At 37.5% G+C, this 21,641-nt stretch overlaps 1 protein-coding gene across 8 annotated transcripts in view; it reads left to right on the top strand.

Moving 5' to 3' along the window:
- Nucleotides 1-21,641, top strand: part of GRIK1 (glutamate ionotropic receptor kainate type subunit 1) — a 356,592-nt gene that overhangs the window by 304,811 nt on the left and 30,140 nt on the right. For 5 of the 8 annotated variants that reach the window (XM_081071077.1, XM_081071072.1, XM_081071070.1 and 2 more), the window contains exons 9-14: nt 168-212; nt 5,514-5,627; nt 7,257-7,460; nt 8,130-8,353; nt 13,971-14,089; nt 18,369-18,586. In XM_081071077.1, the coding sequence (XP_080927203.1) occupies nt 168-212; nt 5,514-5,627; nt 7,257-7,460; nt 8,130-8,353; nt 13,971-14,089; nt 18,369-18,586 (924 nt within the window). The remainder of the gene's footprint in view (nt 1-167; nt 213-5,513; nt 5,628-7,256; nt 7,461-8,129; nt 8,354-13,970; nt 14,090-18,368; nt 18,587-21,641) is intronic. The other 3 variants (XM_081071073.1, XM_081071071.1, XM_081071076.1) reach the window with 1 other exon arrangement.

The following is a 21,641-nucleotide window of genomic DNA, read 5'->3' as shown; positions in this document are numbered from 1 at the left end:
TGTCTGTTAACTGCACCTGTTCTCAGGCTTTATATTGATTTATGATGCAAGATTCCAAGCAGTGGGTGGGGAGTGTAATACGGAGCACTCAAACATCATGTTACCTTTTGGGTTCCATGTTCCATTTTAATTAAGTGCTCTTTTTATTTTTCCCTCTGAAAACCAAGGCTGCTGGAGAAGTGTCTATACACTTATATAAAGTGTGGAAGAAGGTTTGTACTTGAACAAAAACTGCAGGAAATCTGGGGGTGGGGTGGGAAATGTCAAAGAAAAAGCCTATCTCCTTTCAGTTTTTCCAGACCAGTAGCCCTCCAATTGCAGTTTAGAGGCGATATTCTATGTAAAGGGAGAGCCAGGATGATTGAATATGCTGTCTCTCAACAACATCACCTAAGCGTGAATTGAAAACAGGCTAGCTATGAATGAAATAATGATGGATTAAATATTTTCTCTGAGATTATTTTTGTTTCTCCCGGGCAGGATCAGTCTTTGTTAAAACTGAAAGCAGGTAACTGTAACAGAAGCAGACACTGGTGTACTTATATTCCTTCCCAAATCACTAAATGTTTTCCCTAAGGGACATGAAAGCAACCATAGGTTTGATCCATCAGACTAGTCAGAGAGTCTAAGACTCAGAAGGCTAGGACATCACCTTCAAAGTCATCACCACACAATACAAGCCCTTTTCAGAAATTCCCTTTTCGTGTGAGCTATCTTTGTTTTGTGTGATATCTTTGTCATGTTTTCTCACAAATTGTTTTAGAACAACAGTTTCCAGAGGACAAATACATTAGAGACTTTGGAAGGGAAATTAGATTAGCTTATAAATTATAACACCCACTATTTCATATTTTACAGTATCATGTTGCCAATGAATGTGCAAATTATATAAGCAAATGTTAGACATTAAAAACATTTGGATGGGATAAATGTCCCAATGATATGCAAATATTGTCTCATTCTCTCGCTTCAAAACTACTTGCTAAAATATCTACTGATTGACAAATGGACCTTAAATTACTTCAGGTTGTGCAATTTGAACAGTTTTCTCAGGTTTGCATTCATCTTTTGAATTATCAGTTAGATCACAGAAAGTATAAGTTTCTCCTGTAGTCAAAAAGTTAGTCTCTCTCTCTTGCTAACTACGACTCAGTAGAGGAGCTCAAAAAATGTCCTCCTTTTAAGTTTAACAAAACACCCCAGATTTGATAACCTGTTTTAATCTTCCAAGAATCAGGCTATCAATGGCACGTAAAAGGCAATACTATTTCCTTGCTGCAAATAAAAAGATGAACCCACCTGGCACCCATAAAGAAGCTCGTTACCCTAATCCAGCTTGAGACTCCAGGCACTTTATATGATGTCAAATTAATTCAAACCCGATATCCTAAGGGAAGGATTCCAAGCTCTAAAATTATATGCAGGGGTGGGGAGTGTCCTTTATTTGTCACTAAACTGCAATGATCACCCCCACTTCCCAGAGATGCAACTTCTTGGCTGTGCTCTTCCTCTGTGCCTTTGTGTCCCTTCCTTCCTGCTGATCCACCATCGCCCACATTGTAAGTTGTATAGACTGTGGTGTGCTGTTTGTGTTATGGCTGCTCATCAACATTGTACAGTAGCCCAAGTGCTAGAACATGAGACCTATTCAGACCCAACAAACACATGTCCTTTCCCAACAAGACTCCATCTTAAAAGAGGATTCACCCACATCGCAGTCTAGTTCAAGAAGTTCTTCTCTGCACTCTGACTTTTTTTAGTATAGAATAGTCCTTCCTGAAGTTCTTTCCAAAAGAGTGGTGTAGCAATCTTCACAAAGCCCACTGCTAAAATAGGTGTTCATATGGCTCATCATACAGGAAAGAGATAAACCTTCCATTTTTTCTAGATATTTTATTTCCCTCAGCAATTTTTAGATTTGAGTCTGTGTGAATCACTCTCTCAATTTGGAAGATAAATACTAGTCACTCTCTGAGTGTACTTTTGTTGCATCACCTTTTTTAAAAAGAATGTTTGCTTAATTTCACTTGGGCACTCACTGGAAGCGCTTCCCCACGCTTGTCCTAGGTAATAAATGGCTGCTCCCTCATGCCCGTTTACAAAGTGCAAGTAGGCAGGACCAGACAATTTAGCTTTTGAGTGTTTCTCCCCATAAATAATTGATCCACCCTCCACTACTTCTCACTGGTAAATTACTGCTATGTGCTTTTACTATACATTTTGAAAATTGAGGTTCTACTTCCTGGAGGCAGTCCAGGACCAAAATGTTAAATGTCTAGGTATCCGGTTAAATCCATCCCTTCTCCTAATACATGGCTCATGAGACCTTGCTTCTTCAGAAATGCATTCAATTGCTGATGTTCATTTACTTCAATTAACAGGTAATGGTAGTTGACTACTTAGGTTGAAAACACACACACACACACACACACACACACACACACACTTTTGTTTTGCTGATTAAAAGATCATGTTCCAGAAATAGCCTGACCTTGACTATATTTTGATACTCTTTTAGTCTAGATTTGAAAGAACTTTTGCTAAACAGATAGTAGGAAAAAAGCATTCTCCTTTTTCTAATCTTATGGAGGAAAATTCATAATGAATGGGACTCTGGGACTCAGTTGATTGGAAATGCAACAGCAATGATATCTAACCTCTGCATTTTTACTAGGGCTGATAAAATAAATAAAAGCCAGACAGTAAGCTGCAGTATATTTGTGTATAATTTCAAGTTTGTATTTTTAAAAAGAATGATATTGCGAGGCTGTTTAACATTGTCATTTTCAAATATTAGCATAGTTTCTTTAAACACACACTTGGCATGTACAGAACGAAGAGTTAAAAGAACGCATTCGATTACTTAATGAATTGGCTACAAACAGAGTAGCCAATTCCTCCACTTTTCAATACTTAATTAAATATTGGGTTCCATTCTCCTGAGTGCCTAAGTCAAAGTTTAATTATAAGTACAGCCAAGCCCAATTTACACAGTCTTTATAAAGTTAGATGACAACCAATAGACTCTAGGTGTTTTTAGTGTGAGTTATGTTTCCGAGAAGCAAGAGTCTCCACCTCAAAAAAGTGAGAGAAGGGGTGGACGTTGAGAAGAAAGATAAGAAAAGTTATCCCTCTTTGGAGGGTTTAAAGCCAGCCAAAGAAAACTGAAGATTCTTTAACTAACAGACATTTTGTGCATTGTGTGGGTTCTAAGTGACAGAGATCTCACTTGACCCTGGAAAGACTGAATGGTTATTGAAGGTGCTGTCTTACATCCCAATTCTACTTCTAGTAACCGCTTCGCATACAGGATCAAAATACTTTCAAATGCGAAAACTACCTCCTTATTTCACCAACCAACTAACCCTTATTAAGTATAGAAAGAAACAGTGAAATTGAAATAGTTCACACTGCTGTGTGAATGTGTGTGTCATGCGGGGTGGAGGGTTCTCTGGTCTCGCTCCCTGCACAAGAACGCAGGATATGGTGAGGCCAAAAAGGAACACCCACGGAGCCACAGGTAGGGGAGTCATACCACTATATTCTCTCTGTGGGCTGGGTTGGAGACACAGGAAGCAGGAGCCACACGATCCATCCGCCCTCCGCTTCTCTGCCAACCAACCAACCCCCCCTAGCGTAGCCATGGCAGTTATATTAGTGGCTAATGGCTAACTGGTAACAGCTGATGGCCATCCAGCCACAGCAGATGGCCATCTGATTACAGCTGATAGCCATCTAATAACCGAGCCAGCACCTTTCTACATGAGACCAAGAACCTGGAAACTGCTCTCTGGGACTCTGCCCCGCACTGTGATAGTCCTTGAAACTTCTTCAAAAAACTTCCATTTTCAAAAAGGATATTTGTCAAGTTAAATGAATTTCCAGCTGCTGTATTTAGATGGTAAATCAAAGTAAAGAAATAGGAGAGTCCTAACATTCCCCTAAGTGATATTTTCTTTAATCATCAGAAAAGCCTCTATCTCCATTTTGCTGGTGAGGAAATTGAGGCACAGTGGGGTTAATTAATTTGCCCAGGGTCACACACTTGGTAAATTGCAAAGCTAGGATCTGGACAAAAGTCTGTCTGGAAAGCTCATACTCTATCCCACTACCCTATGGTAATGTTCTCCTAGTGGGGGAATATATTTAGGGATCAAGCATAGGTCTATACCAGAGTTTGCCCACATGTTAATGTTCCTAAACTGTTCCTGTTTTTCATACCTCCATTACTTTATCTGCTTCTAAATTAACATATATATATATATATATATATATACATATATATATATATATATATAAACAATTCCAAGTTCTTTCATAATAGGGCAAGCATGACGAAATGACTGGGGTGGTCATTTAGATGTCCTTTATTATTAACGCTTGTGTAGCTCTTAATATATACCAACACTTTCACATGCATCTTCTCATTTGATACTTTCAACATTCCTATGACGTCCTTTACAGAGAACCAAAGCTCAGAAAGGTGAACATCTTGTTCAAGGTCACACAGCAATTAGGATGTCCTGGCTCTGAAGCACAACTGCATTTTGTGTCACCAAGCTGGCAATAAATGCCTATAGAAGGCTTTAGACAAAGAGCTCCATTCCCTGAAGCTCTTCTCCTGGGTTCCTCCACACGCATCAATATACTTCTATAGGGCTTAACAACCCATGATTGACTTGGCCACTGGAGAAAATTGTAGGTCATTTTTTAAAAGAGCAATGGATTTTACTGATTGCCAATCACCAGGGGTACTTAGGTGATGTAAAGATCAATAAGCAATAAAAATGAATACCCTCACTGAAGGAGTTCATAGTCAAGTGGACAGATAAGACAGGTAAACAGATGAGTAAAGAAGACAGGCCTAGAACAGAGGTACAGAGTCCTACCAGAGCCCACAGCAGGTACCACACCCCTCCTAGCACTAGCTTCTCAATGAAGACAGGCCCAGAACTTAGTCTGCTCTCCCTCCACACCTTTTCTTCCATTTACCTTTCTTTTTTAGATACCCAGTCTCTCCATCATCCACTCCCTTCATCCCATTCCTTATACATTTTCAAGACACTGATAGTAGAGTTTTGGCAATGTGAGGTTTGTATCAATACACTGAAAGCTCCACAAGGGCAGAAATGTTTGTCTGTTTTGTCCATTGCTATGTCCTACAATGCCTAGAACAGTGCTCATACAAGTAGGTGCTCAACATATTGGAAGAAAAAAATTGATACTCATTTAAGAATTCTTAATTTAAAAAAGAAAAACGAGCTTAATAAATCAAAAACAAAAAGACCCTTTCCCCTCCATCCCAAATAGCACAAATTTTTCCTGTGCCATCTACAGACTCATTCCTCCATTGTTTCATTTTCCCACAATCAGTAGCTTCCACTGTGACGCTCTGGTGTCCTCTTCCCAGACTATAAGCTTGTGTGTCCATTCCTGGTGTAGGAGGGGCCTCTCTTTAGTGTGAACGCCATCGCTGACCACCAGCAACCTCTGATGTACTGTGTTCTATGTAGATTGGGATTTGGAATTCCAACAGTGGGCTTAACATGACGGATGGTTACAAAGACAGGTCCAGCAATATCACTGATTCGCTGGCTAACCGAACACTCATCGTCACTACCATTCTGGTAAGTTAACTATGTGAAATTCAGGGTATCTTATCCAGACTCCTAACCTAGACGTCGAAAGATTCTTCAACTATCTTTTTTATGCCGACAACTCTGCCTGCAAATGTCTATTATTAATTGGGACACTACAAACCTATGTTTGTATTAATATACACCTATAACAGGATTCAATTATTAGCTTCCAACAATGTTCTAAAGATCTCCCACCTCCAACCCATTCTCAACTCTACTCTGCCCCAGTCTCCAGCCACACCAAGTTGGTGTCCCTTGCCTTCTGGCTGGTGATTGGCTTCAACCAAAGGGAGACTCTGGCAAGAGACAAGAAAAGTGGGGGAAGAGACATAAGAAAATTTATTTCCCTGCCTCCCAATGGCTTTGTCAGAAGCTCTGTCTTTCACAACCACAGATCCTGTGCTACCAACAACCCTACTTCCAGACGCCAGCCGTTCTGGACTCCAGGAACACTCTTTCCTGCTGCCTGCCTCAGCCCTAAGGGGCACGGGCTTCCTGGGTGTTGGTCCCTGGATATCTACATCCTACTCCTTCTCTTACCTCCATCCTTGTTGTCTCCCTTGCCTTTCTCACTTCTATGTAATAGACCCTTTATTAACTGCTCTTCAAAAGCCCAGGTGAGGATACTTCCTGCTTCCTCTTGAAATCCTGGTCATACACTCATCCACCCACAGCTTGTTAATTCTCCCTCTTTCCCAAAATAACCCCAGGGGTAAATGGCAGGAGTGGCCATGTCTGAAATCTTCAGACATTCCTGCTTTATTTGATTTGGTCCACAATGTCGGACCAATGTATTTCTAAAATTGTTAACTTCCTAGAATTGTTCATCCAAAGTAAAAACCATTTTGTTTTTCTGGTGACTACTTCCTCTGCAACTACCAAATATAGTTTCCTATTTCTATCAGTTTACTTGAGGATAAGCCTAAAAAGCAAAAAATTACCAGATATAAGATTTGAGGTGAGTTCAAATAAGAAAATGGAGCTGCTGATAAAAGAAGACATAGAAATAGCCTTTGAATAAGGCACCACGAAGGAAACCAACCAAAAATATGCAGATAATCAGTGAAGAGTGAAATTGAGATAAAAATTTAGCTGAGAGATAAGGAAATAAGAATATTCAGTAGATAGCAAGTTTGAAGAACAAGATGGAATATTTACTGATTTAGATTTCCTTTTTGTTAGTAGATGGAGATCGTATATAAAAGCCAGAAAGGACGGCAGGTCATGCAAAGGAGGTTTGGGTGTGGGTATCATTGGAGAACAGACTTCTAGACATCTTGTCCCCCATTGCCTGCTGTGCCAGACCTAAAGTTTAAACGTGACTGAGTCTCTATCACATCATTTACTCACAGCCCTGTCTTCAGCAATAGAGGAAAAACTTCTCATTCAAAGAGAGAGGAGGGAGAGAAAGTAATAAGTGGAGTTTACTGTATTTGCAGAGGGTCGAGGGAGAATGAGTTTAGCAAAGGCAGGGAGGTAAGTGATTGGCTTCAGCACTCTCAAATCTTAAAAATTATTTTCAAATATTGTATAACTTATGGCTGCTGATGGAGTTTGTGGAAGGAAATTCTGCCTTCCCTTATGACAGTGTTCTCATATTTGGTTTGTTTCATATAGGAAGAACCGTATGTGATGTACAGGAAATCTGATAAGCCCCTATATGGAAATGACAGATTTGAAGGATATTGCCTGGATCTTTTGAAGGAATTATCAAACATCTTGGGTTTTATTTATGATGTTAAACTTGTCCCTGATGGAAAATACGGCGCCCAGAATGACAAAGGAGAGTGGAATGGAATGGTCAAAGAACTTATAGATCACGTAAGCAAAAATACATCTCCAATAAATGGGTTTTAAAGGTCTGAAAAAAGTGCATAATGACAAGGAGTAAAAGAAAAGAGGAAAAATTTGTTGAGTCAGAAGAAATGTTTCACTTTTTTTGAATCATAAAAATTATTTAAAAAGTAGAGAAAAACAACCTAGAAATGGAGTTTACTTACTTGGAAGGGCAAGTAAGGATAAAAATTGAAGATAAAAATGCATGGGGACCATCCTCCATGCTGAAGAATAAACCTGGGTGATTCTGCAATTAGATAAAGAATTCTAAAATTTGCAGCTTAGAGCAAAATCTCATCTGTCAACTGATTATATGACCAAGTTACTCATTCCTTGCTTTTCCCACACGCTCCTTTAAAAGACATCGTTCCGCAGCTTTTTCCTCCATTTAGTTTCAGAATGTCTGTCTGTCTGTCTGCCTATCTGTCTGTGTGCGTGTATTCCACAACCTTCTGGTTTCTGTTTCCTAATAAATACACTTTCATAAACATAACTGTATTAATCAACCATTGTTATATGAAAGCCAGTCATCACAGGAACTTGTGTGAGAAACATTTGGAGTTGAGAATAAAGATGAGGAGTACCCAGCAAAAGTCCAGACATTTGCCAGGAAGTTCGACAACTGAGACAATGATTTTGAACTTGCTTTTGCAGAGGGCTGATCTGGCGGTGGCTCCTCTTACCATCACCTATGTGCGGGAGAAAGTCATCGACTTCTCCAAGCCCTTTATGACCCTGGGCATTAGCATTCTCTACCGGAAGCCCAATGGTACCAATCCAGGAGTCTTCTCCTTCCTTAACCCTCTGTCTCCTGACATTTGGATGTATGTGCTCTTAGCCTGCTTGGGAGTCAGTTGTGTACTCTTTGTGATCGCAAGGTAAGTCCAAGGACTACTGAATTTACAACAACAGATCTAGGTTGACCTGTCTGCTCTAGAGGTAAAGATAGATTAAGAACTTTGAAATGTTATTGTCGTTTTGTCTAGTGTTCTACTCTGTCAAGTTCCCCCTCATAAAAGCCAACTCTATAAATGAATATCTTCCAATTATTTAGAAAGATACTTTTAAAAGACAATAAGAAAATAATTTTTATATTAATCTTATTTTACCAGTATTTCAAGCAAGATAAAATGGTTATTTACCCGTATCTGCAGAATTATGCTACAACAAAAGCACTAGCTCCGCTAATAAATTGAAAATGTTTCAATGGAAAGAGTAAAATGGTGTCCAGATATTTGACCTCTGGAATATTTGCTTAAGCAAAACAGAAAAAAAGTTAGCTAGGAAGTAATGTAGCAGATAAGAAAAACCAGAATAAAGGAAGATTGTGAAATCCTCAGGAATAAAAAAAAAATACTTAAAAATGTTTATAAAATTTGTTTTATAAAACATTAGAGAGTTGTCAAGAGAATTCTAGAAATGACTATAAAAAAAAAGATTACTTACATATAGAGTTTGGAGGCATGCAATCTTTATGCTACTACTGACGATTCAGTTTAGGTTTTATTTTCTGAGATAACTCTATATTTAACCATTCCACTCTACATAATTCTTCAAAGAATTTTTATACCTTTCAGTATATTATATTTTCTAAATGTCTTTGATGCTGAATTTGAAACATGGCTATTTTATCTTTCTGTTGGTTTAAACATTTGATATCCCTAGATAAACCATGTAAAAAAAAATAATTGCTTTTAAATGTCTCCTACTCATTTTCAATCTTTTTCATCTTTCAACAGAAATCAGTGAACTTTTTCCCTAATCGATTTTTGTTTTCCCTCCAGGAATTTCTAAGAGAAATACTTCTTCATGCTAGCTCTTTGTCATTGTCCATTGTCTGGTTGTGATTAATGCCAGGTAACTCTTTCCCTGGCATAATTATAAAGAAAGCTTGGAAAAATAACCCAGGTTGGAAAGGTCTTAAAGATACACAAGGCAGACATATTCAAACTGAACAAAATTGTACTCTCACATGTGGGTATTTATACATTCAATATGAAACGAATTTTTTTCACCATGCCTATTAAAGTGTACCACTACCAAATCGCAGGCTGATTTCCAAAATTTGACTAAATATTAAACTACTTTTAAATAATGACCAGAAGTCTCTTACCATATATCTTACCTCAGAAAATAATATACTGACAATATGTATAGTGATATTATCCTTTGATGCTTTAATACCCTAAATCAGGGGTTGTCAACTCAGAGCGATTTTTGTGCCCTGGGGAACATTTGGCAATGTTCTGGAAAGATGTTTGGGTTTTCATAACCGAGGGTGGAGGACGCTACTGGTACCAAGTGGGTAGAGCCCAGGGATGCAGCTAAATATCTTACAATATGAAGGACAGTGCCCTACAACCAAGAAGTACCACAAAATATCAATAGCACCAAGGTTGAGAGACCATGCTCTAAATAATTAAAGAAAATATTGTTTTGGATATCAAATTTTAGAAGGTAAGTTGCTCACCTTTGGAGGTGCATTTCTCATTATTGGCTCCTAAGTGAAACTAAGACCTCACTTGTATGGCCATTTGATAAATGACTCCCCTAAAGTGATGTACCCTCTAGCAATGAATAAGAAATCCTATGTTGGCTCACTGGGACATAGGGACCCACACTTGTCGGGTGACATTAGGGACAGTGGAGAGATCCAAGCCTCAGTGGGCAACAGAGAAGTGAGTTTCCGCACACTCCGGTCTGCTGCTCTGTCTAGCCAGTGATGCTAAAGAATCGAGGCAGCAAGACAATGTTGATGAGCGATTGCATCTTTTATCACACAGACTTGATCAAAGCGAGTGGGATCATCAGCAGCGTCCAGAAGTTCTCACAACTGCACGGGTTGAAAGTACCCTTTGATACTTGACCCCAACCTTGCCTTTACATTGCTTTATTTTGGGCATTAGAATGTCAGGAAAGTGTAGCATTCCATAGTTTGCCCCTTCTTATTTTGTCTATTTCTCTATACACTCTCAGTGACCCAGAGCCCTACATTTTCTGACTTCATTCTATTTTTATGAAGAAAACAGCCTCCTCCCTCCAATGAATACTATCTATTCAATATTCCTACTCAGCGAAAGTACCATTTATAAACTAGCTCTTCTTTATGTAGCTTATTCTTCTTGTCGCCCCCTTCTCATGGTCTTGTTTTGGGTCTTGGGGAAGTGGAGGTGAGATGTGCATCAAATGCAAGCTTGCGAACAGTGTGGTGGTGAAACAGAAAATACTCGTAACTCCTTGTGATACACAGGTGCTCTCGTGGGGATCATACTCTCAACTGCATTCATCTTCTCCACACGTGTCATTTCATTCTTGCTTCTATCTACTTCATAAAGCTACAAAATATATTTTGGAGGTGACTGACAGAGAAAAAAATCCCGGCTGAATAGGTAGTATCAATTGCCATGAACTTGGTCACTGGGCGCCAATCATCTAAGATGTAAAATGGCTTTCTGTTACCACCTTAGTGGTTGGCATTCAACGTTAGTGAAGCAGAAATGAAAAAGTTAATCTCTTAATCATCTTTCATGCTAGAGAGGCTTTTGAATTTGTTTTGAAGTATAGCCTTTTATGTCCTTTTAAAGAAGAAAAATAAAGCACGTCACTGCAGTAAAAATCATTTGCTGAACTGAACTGAATTTATAAAGTTAAACATCAATGGGAAAAAACAAAGATAACTATATAGAAATTACAGTTACTATGACTTGTTATGAGTGGGCCTGTTTTTGTTTTTGCTTTGTGGTTGACATTTTCTTTTCTAATTACTTTTTGAAGAATATTTAATCTGAAGAAATTATGTCCATCATGAACACACAGTTTAAATAGACCAAATATCAGGATACAATGACTACTTACATTTTTTGATTTATGTTTGTCTTCACAAAAATGAACATATTTTTAAGTTGGTATCTGGCAAAAAAAAAAAAGAAATTAAGAAAACCTTTCACTGTAACCCTAAGGTTATAATACAAACCCAACAGTTATAGTACAGGTTCAAATAGAGCTTTAAAAGATACACAGATCTCTCTCTCTCTCTTCAATTCATCCCAATATCCATTCTCAGCCATAAGAAAGAGTCCCTTAATTAAAGATCTTCAGTGTGATCATCATTTTATATCTTCCATTCATGTAAAAGCCTGTCAGAACAAACATAAACCCAAAATGAACCTTTGCATTTCGATATAATGATACTCTTTTATATGCAAGTTTTGACACAGAGTCTAAGCACATTTGCCCCTTTCTCTGTCATTTTACTAAAGATCAGTATCAATTAGGGAAGGCAGCTTCAGAATATCATTGTGCAGGTCATATATTAACCTTTCCCCCAGATTTTCTGATGATGACACTGCCGTCACACTGGCTATCCTTAAGCAAGCATTAGGAATTTCAAGCTGAAATATTTACATCCAGGCAATGGGGAGGTCTATTGCATTATGAAAAGCCAAGGTCTTACAGAAAAGCATCATATCATTATTTAATTTCATATTCCTCAGTCCACACATTCCCCAAGCCACTCAAAAAACTGAAGAGAAAGAACCTAAACTATCTCTGCAGAACAGGCAGAATCACATTGCTGTTCAGACAGTTTTCCTTTTTGTCACAGAAAATTAGATTAATTGTTCACTTATAACTACAAAGTCTGAACTACTGAAAGAAAACCAAGTTAAAAGCGGCACTCTAAAGAGGGAAATGGTGAGCTCACTGATCAGAGCTTATATGCGGCAGAAATGCCAGAATATCATGGGTTCACTGTTGCCAGGTTTTGCAGTCTGTTTAGAAAACCACCTCCTTTTGAATGCATAAGCCTCTCAATTTATTGCAATTAATATTTTAAATTATCGTAGAAGCGACAATGATATTGTTTAAGTAACGGCACCTTTACTCTGCATATTGCTTCAATTAGTAGGTTCATTAACATTGGCATTCATTTCTTCAGCTCAGCAAACTGGTTATAAGAGTGTATAAATTAAAAACTTAATTATATTGTTGACACCGTAATTAAAATGTATTGGCATGAAGTTGTCAATTAAAGCTATATTCCTAAACTGCACAGGAACCTGTGCCGTGTGCACTGCAGCTGTGGAGAAGGCACAGCCAGGAGTCAGATGACATTATTGCAGAATATACTACCAGACTGTTACCCAGTCCCCCTAAGGCTTGACTGTACACTCTCCAGAAGTGTTGGGGGGGGGGGGGATGGGTGGAGGCTAGAGAATGCTTTTCCATTAAGAGGAACTGTCTGCCCAGTTCCTCGCGCATAATTCACAATGTGCCCTGCTTTGGGCTATAAATAATATATTCACCTTAATCTCGGTTCTCCCCAAGTATCAGCTATCCGTTGTTGTTTACTGCAGAAACCTTATGGCTGGAGAGCACTCCATATATTCTCATCGGCATCGCGGTGTTTTAATACGTTACCCTAACCCTCCTGCTTGCATTACAAGGACCTGGTAGCCAATGGCAGAGCTCCCGGGTGCTAAGAACTACTGCATTTTAAATCATTTCCACATCACTTCGCGGAGCATCTGCTAATGTCGCTTTGGAAGAATTTTGGCAAGATAGCCTCCAAAATAACCACAGAGCAGGGACCCCCTCTGTTTAGAAGTAGAGAAAGAACCGAAAACCTATGACGTTCCGCGGATTTTTACACGCTTCAGCGATATCTGGATTCTCTCTTCTTTACGAATAAGGAAATTGAGGCCAGGGAGGTTAAGTCGACTTCTTAACTAACTAGGGTTGGCCATCAAGTGACTACAATTCGTCGTTCTGGAAACAATTAAATTAAGAACAAGTCAACAGGGAATTATGAGCCTAATTCTCCAGCGAGACATGCTATGGAGGTAACAGTAATGAACCTCTATGCCTGGCCCTGTATACATCTAAGTTTAAACTTCCTCTCTTCATTTAAGGATGGAGATTTTTGTTTCCATCCTGAAAACACTTAATACACCCCAAATACAGACCTCCTTTTTGTTCGCTAATTTTTGTTTTCAACCTTGCAGCTCCTTTGATGCATTATAAAACCACTAGAGCACACAGACTCCTTTTAGGCTTCTCTCCATAGATGCCCTTTGAAGGCCAGTCACCCCTTTCTTTTGTGGGTCCCCTGGCACCTACCAACACAGGATCTTGACATTGTAGTTGGTGTGCAACAAGTGCGCACCACCGTCTTTGCTATTTGGTGGCGTAAAGACTAGTGAACCTTTCTTTACTGTCCATTTAGGTGTTCAGTAAAACGATAATGGATCAAAACTAGGATGAATTCAGTAGACATAGATCTGAGGACCTAGCAATAAGAAGAAGTCTGGTAAATATAGTGTCTAAAGGTTCTTTTGCACTTTGTTTGCCAAAGCTATACATTTATGAATATGGCCTACTGTTTCGGTTTGATGTTTTCATCATTAATTGTTGGGTTTTCTGTATTGTTCAGCAGGTTATGCAGGTGCCACCTGTGTTTATTTGATGTTTACAGACTGTTTCTGTTAACTACCACAGGTTTACACCCTACGAGTGGTATAACCCCCACCCATGCAACCCTGACTCAGACGTGGTGGAAAACAATTTTACTTTACTAAACAGTTTCTGGTTTGGAGTTGGAGCTCTCATGCAGCAAGGTACATCGGTCGCCCATCTTTGTCACATGCACCCCACAGTCTGCTGAAAGGCTTTCACGATGGTAAACTCCATCAAGAAGCTAGAGGGTAGGCTGAAAAAGTATCTCCAGAATTAAAACAAACAAAAAAATAGAACCTGAATTCCTAGCTGGTTCTAGAAATAACAAAGACAAAAATATGAACTACATGGAATGCCTTTGCTACATATCTAAAATAAGACTTTTGTCAAGCAATGAATACAAATTTTCCTAGAGGGAAGTAAAGAATAAAGTACCTTAGAAATTGTTTACAAATTTTCATAAATGGAGATATCAGTCTTTTCCTTTTCAACTATAACTTCACAAGTCAGAGGTTTGAAAGGAGTGGAATCTGCAAATTAAGTTGACTTACATTCTTTCAATTGCTGACAGTACCTAAAACTGTCACCTAATTACCACTCTGACAAACTCCACTGGGATTCATCTAAGTTTCCCTGTAACTTTTTACAAGCTCCCTCAATTGGTAACCATAGCAACAATAAACTGTAGGGGTTGGTGAAATAAAAGTTAAACCATAGAAATGTAATATAATTTATATATTTTGAATGGTATGGGAAATTTTGATCTTGTTGGGAAGGGAGCAGTGAGTTTTTTCAACCTTTGGAATGAAAGGTTGAAATCTAGCTCTTTTGTGGATTTTCCTCAGCTTTAATTCCAGATGTACAGTCTAGAAAATACTTCCCAAGATTAGATGCATTAATCTAAAAAAATTACAGATTCTGTTGTGTTTGGAATATATGCTGATTTGACAGTAAGCTGCCAAATAACTGGCAAAGGAAAATTCAACTGAGATAACAGAGAATGCAAAAAATAAAAAAAATTAAAAAATTAAAAAATATATATATATATACACACACACACACACACACACAAAGGAAAAACTGTATTAAAATTTAATACTCAATATATACCAATAACAAAAGATGAATACAAGTCATATGTATACGTGGTTTTTTTTTGGCACCCCTGTCATACTTCTTAAAATGTTTACATTCTGTTTCTACAAGCTAGAGGGAGAAAAAACAAGTATCTCTAGTGTGGAAATACCACATCATTGAGGAAAGTAGGTAAATCCTCTCATCATGTAATTCAGCATAGTTTACGCGGGCACTGCTAAATAGGTGTAGACACAGCACCTGATTTACTAGGAATCACTTGCATGAATGTAGAGCATAACAGAGAACTATAAATTCTGCAGAAAGCCCTAATTAGAAGCCATATACTGCTTTACCAGTGCATTTACATTTTAGGGCATTTATTTTGTGAGCAGTAACTTTCAAAGAGTGAGGGAGATCCCCTCCTTCCCTATAGCTTGCGTTCCCGTACCATTGAAATAGAAAACTACAGATATGGTATCACAGAACACGCAGCAAGTCTGTGCAGGCACCTATGACTGTGAGTGCCTTCTGTCATATGAAGGCATCCGCCCCCAAAATGTTTCTTTCATATTCTACCTGTTTGGAGTTTACCATCATCCATAGCAGACTGTGGGATGCAGTGTCTGCTAGTTACCACGACCTTGGGTACATGACAGTCAGCCCCAACCAGACTCTGCTTGTTTTTCAAGAAGTTGAAAAATATTTGTCAGGTGAAACAAATATTGCCATGTACAAATTTGTGGTACTGGTGACTGTTCGTGTATCTGTCCTTAGCATGCAGCATTGGACCAGGTAGTAACTTCTGTATCGACTGTTGTGTTCTCTCTTGTTAGCAGAAGCTTGCCACTGTACTCAATTGGGAACCATATTGTTTAATTTCTTTTTTAACTTCATGATCAGACTTTCTCTTTTCTACAGAGCGTGAGCAAAGTCTGGATCAGGATTGGCTGTCATGTCTGCCGTAAAAGGCACTAAAGAGACTTCAGCAAGTATTGTCTCTCATCCCAAATATTTCTAAATGATGTTTTACTTGATTTTTATTGCTTCCATAACTTCATCCTCTAGAGTTCTGAACTTAGACAAATCATCTTTACTGGAGGGAAGCCATTTCTAAGTATTTCAATTAATGTTGAGGGTCATAAAAGAAAAACACATTCTGTGAAAATAAAAAAACATAATGAAATGTTGAGAAATGTAATTCATACCATCTACCAAGGGTTTAAAATGTAATCTGAGTTGTCTTCCACGAATTGCTTTTTAACTTCTAAGACAATTTTATCCAAAGTATAAATATGTATTTTAAAGAATGACAGTTGCAAATTTATATTGTTTCTTATTACATGTCAACAGTTACTTATATCCCTCCGTCTGTCCAGTTTTGCAGCCATATAATACTTAATTATACAAGTAATAAATTTAAAACCTTGTGTTTTATAAATGCAACCTAATCACATAAGGATACATTTATAGCAGACAATCTATACCTATAAGCTAAGAAAATATATCTGTTAACTGTATTACTTATTTCCCATGGCTATATTATGAAATAAATGGTATTTTAATGATAACCAACTAAAGATCTAAAACAATATCACACTGCCACAGGCAGCTAGATCAATTAAGTACAAAGCTTTGAAACCATGGGCAGTAAACATACACACATACCCCACAGGCATATAAATCCCATTAAACCACAAGATTAAAACAACAGCAACACACTATTCCACTAAATCCTTGGAGGCAATTTAATGGAAACTGTTATAAATCTGTGTGCTATTACACACTCAAATTCAAACAAACAAACAAACAAACAAACAAACAAACAAAAAAGAAGAAGAAAATATAAACCGCAGTGAAATCAGTTACCTCAATAAGAGAACAAACCACAAAGATAACTAATAGCATTAGGAGAATATATCCTTTAATTCAAAGTCCAGAAAATCTGTCAACCTTGATCTGCTTATCAAGAGCCTTGAGCTGGTTTTGATTTCGTGAGCAATATGTGTGCTTGTTTATAGATTAAACTTGAGCATAAACTCATTTATTTGTAGATTGCTAAACTCCAATTTCATTTTCTACTTTAAACCATTCTATTTTAAACACCCAATCAGAATAGTGAAATAATTCTTTAAACCAGATATTTCATCGCTGTACTTAACCCTTTGGATTTTTAAACTTTAAGTATTTTAAATAGTCACATAAATTCTGTCATACCTCCAAGTTCATGGAAGAAATGCTAATTACAGAACCAATGTTTAATTTCAGGCAAGCAGATTAGCCAAAAGCCATCCTCAAATTAATATAATTGTGGTAAACTCTGCATATACCCTCCAGCCCCTTTTACTGTTGGATTTAGAGTCTCCATAGCTTAGTTTGACCAGAGGTTTTGAACTAGAAAATTTGCACCTATGTTTGTCCTCTTTGTGTGTAAACTTAGCTCATACACCCCATCTTTTAGAGAGAAAGATTTTCTTGGTAAACACATTAAATGCCTTTATGTTATCTTTTACAAATAATCAGAAATCACCTGATGACATCTAAACATCTAAAATGTCTTTGGTTTTTTTGCTGTTTTTTTTTAAATCAGGAAGGGCCCTTTTGAACCTAAGAAACAACCAGTCTTTGAACTATTATCTAATTAAGAAATAGTTCTTTAAGGACAAAATTATGCTTTTTAGTGAATATATTATTTTTCAGTCAAATAGAACTACACTAGTAAAAACTAACTTTGAATCTAAAAGTAACATAAGACATTAAAAACAATTTATCTATTGTCAAATATCACTGCATCCTATTTAATTTGATTTGTAAAATCCCACTGTTTTATTAAAGAACATGTGATAAATGGCATGATGGGTTAATCTTTTGAAAGTTTCTCACATTCTTTAATTTTAAATAAAAATAAGTTAACATTTCAAAGCTTTCATAGTTGTATAAAGGCCTAGACCACTTTATTCACACAATAAAATGTATATTAGACAATAAAAAGGTCAGAAGTCTGGGGACTGACTTTTCAAACAAAACAAGCAAACGAATTCAAATCTAAGCAACTTAACTAGCTGTAAATTTTAGACAAAGATTATCTCAGGGTTAAAACCATTTAATGCCATCAAATGTCAATAAATTACATTTTAAGTAGCAGCAGTGATTAACGGTAAAATCATTTAAATTTTGCTCCATTTTCTAAAAAAAAAAAAAAAAAAAAAAAGCATCAATTTCACCTACATGCCAAAATAAGTCCTTGATGGATTTACAGTTTTTATGTCACAAAAATTCATTACCTCCCTAGACTAGTTCAAATTATAAGTCTTCCTTTTTCTCCTAACTCCATTTAACTCTCTTACTCTGATGGTACCATCACAGGATCAGAGTTGATGCCCAAAGCTCTATCGACCAGAATAGTTGGAGGGATATGGTGGTTTTTCACCCTAATCATCATTTCATCCTACACTGCCAATCTGGCCGCCTTCTTGACAGTAGAGAGAATGGAGTCCCCCATAGATTCTGCAGATGATCTGGCAAAGCAAACCAAGATAGAATATGGGGCAGTCAGAGATGGATCAACAATGACCTTCTTCAAGGTAAGAAACTGACAATGTATTCTCAATGGTTATCTCTTACTGGGTGGAGGGGAATGTGGAATAGAAAAGTCTCTCCCCAAAACAAGAGATGTTAGGCAATTTTTTTTGTAAAACAAAAATTTTAAGGATATAATTCCATTACAAAGAACCCATGTGCCCTCAGCAGTCAGCATGAAGCAATTTCTTTGGTCCCTCTATCCCTGATTTAATATGCTCAGATCCACAGATGAGTATCTTCAGTATCTTTTCTTGCCTTTAAAAAAAAACAAAAACATGGTATTTTTCAAATACAGTCTAACTACTCAGTAATTACTCATTCATGTATGAAACCCACAAAATAAAGATTTCTTAATCTGAAATTCTGACAATTGAATACTTGATAACGTAGTTTTGTTTTTTCTGTTCTGTACTTGATGAGATAGAAACAGATGACAAGTAAATGTGTTGATATTGGAATTTATTTGGACAATTAAAATTTTAAAAAATGCCAGGGGATTCCAGTCTAATATTGCATCTGCACTGAGGACAGTGCTCCCAGCACGGCCGAAAGCTTTCCAATAGCCTGCAGTGCCTTCCGAGGAACCAAAGAAGAATTAAGTTTGAGTCAATATAGTTTTAGTGTCAAGTGCCTTTCATTGTTCAAGTCTTTTAAATTACCCAGAGCAATGAAACTGATTTCTGCCTCGCTTATGGAATAAACCTTCGTACTTTTATTATGAAATCTCAGATACTATAGCTCCCATAGTGGGGAGAATGGATTTAAATAGATCTAGGGAGGTTTAGGGATGGTAAAAATACCTTAGAGATCACAAAGCTCAGGAGTTCGCATTACTTATGAAGACAGCAAAGCCTTCAGAAGCTAAATTATCTGTTCAAAGTCACATACTTGCTCTAAGTGACTTGAACCTACTTTCAAGGGGTGCATGTGAGAAAAAGGAACACAGCAGTAGTAACCAAAATAAACTCCAAATACACCTTTGTCAAGCTTTCACATCCAGATTACCAAAGATGAAGTTGTCACGCCAGGACTCAGCAGCCAAAGACTTGCAAAGAATATTAATTTAGAAACAAAAAACTTAGGATAAGAAAAATTAATAGTATTTGTAAATCGTATTGGTTCACCAAAATAGGTATCCACCTATGCAGTAAATTTGGTTTAATAACTAATAATACAAATTAATTGATAAAAACTTACTTTAAGAATAAACTATATGTGGAGGTTTATCAAAAAACAGAGTAATGTAAAACGTTGGGATTTGCTTTCCTTCTATGTTAAAAAGATGATCTTTAAACAGTCTTTTAATTTTAAGAAATGTGTCATGGATTTAGTGAATGTATAAAGTGTGGTGATTGTCTCTTCCCTGAATAGTGTTGTTTTAAGGGCAAATGACATAAAATACATGGTTCTCCAAGCTTCTGAAAGCTTTGACTTCCCTAAAATCAATGGTGTGAAGAAAGACAAGTTACCCCAAGCTAGTGATTGATCATGATACTTGTCAGAAACCAGGCAAGTCACCTGCAAGGCATATATGACAGAGGGACACTGCCAAAGTAGAATTGGGCATGTCTTAATAATATCTGAAATGATTTACCTCTTTCACCAAAATGAAAAAGTTTTAAAGTATGGGGAAATGGGCAAGTAGAGGCAGAGAATATTCTTCCACCTTCTACTATAGTACAAATACAAAAGAAGGAGTGGCTGACCTTTGTAAAAGCAGTGATTTTGCCACTGTGCAAACAATCTATGTATTCACAAAGCATCCCTTCACCTCATTTTGATTTGTTTCTGCTTGCATGCTTTTTGAATATAAAGAGTGCCAGTTCCGATTTTTCCTGGCAGGATCCTCGGGTGACCACTTGAAGGTGTGCTTAGATTGTGCATTTCCCCACAACAATCATGCTCTATGTTCATGGCATTTTTTACAGGGTTCCCTCCTGCTTGCTCCCTTGTCCTGAAAATGGGGCACAAGGGAAAATGTCATCTCTCAGGTCACCGGGTAAATGATGAGGTTCTAAGCATCTCAGATAGAAAGAATGTCATGATAGCACCAGCAACAATGATGAGAATAACAACACTTATTGTGCACTAACTCATAACCACACACTCTGCTTCTAAATGCTGTACATAGACGAGATCAGACAACTCTGTTCGCGAACTCATCCTATGAAAAGTGCTACATACCTCATTGCTGAATATCACTTCAAAGTACTCCCCTTGGGAAACGGTGCACCGATACCAGCACCTATTCCACCCTTTAATTTAAAGCAATTTTGGAACTCTTTTTCTGAAATGGCCATTAAGAGCTGTCGTGATATCACCCTTGATGTCCTGAATGTCATCCAAATATCTTCTTTTCAATATTTCCTTTATCTTTGGGTAAAGGAAGAAGTCATTGGGGGCCAGACCAGGTGAGTAGGGAGGTTGTTCCAATGCAGTTATTTGTTTAGCAGCTAAAAACTCCCTCACAGACAGTGCCATATGAGCTGGTGCATTATCATCAAGCAAGAGCCATGAATTGTTGACAAAAAATTCAGGTCATCTAACTTTTTCACACAGCCTTTTCAGCACTTCCAAATAGAAACTTGGTTAACTGCTTGTCCAGTTGGTACAAATTTGTAATGAATAATCCCTCTGATAACAAAAAAGGTTAGCAACATCATTGCAACAAGTTCACAAAATTAATTGTCACACCTCGTGTTATTTAATTTTATCTTTATAAAGGCCAACTGGCATAAGAACTAATATTATCCACATTGTACAATGAGGAAAGTGAGGCACAGCTCAGTTAAATAACTTGACTGAAATTTTCAAAATGAGTGATGGAAAAGCCAGCGTTCACTAAAACTTTAGAGAGTTCTAGAATGTAGGGTCCTTGAAGGTAGAGAGAATTGTCTGTTTTGTTTACATTACCTTCCCAGAGCCTAAGACAGTGCTGTCACATAGTAGGCACTCAGAAAATATGTTTTTGATAAATGAACAAATGAATTCAGAGAGGTAGAATTCTATCAGAGGGAGGAAGGAGGGAGGGAGGGAGGGAGGGAGGAAAGATAGGAG

The sequence above is a fragment of the Rhinolophus hipposideros genome (genome assembly GCF_964194185.1).
Source record: "Rhinolophus hipposideros genome assembly, chromosome: 2".
Lineage (NCBI taxonomy): Eukaryota > Metazoa > Chordata > Mammalia > Chiroptera > Rhinolophidae > Rhinolophus > Rhinolophus hipposideros.
The sequence above is the reverse complement of the archived record's forward strand: the minus strand, read 5'-3'. Positions and strand labels throughout refer to the sequence as shown.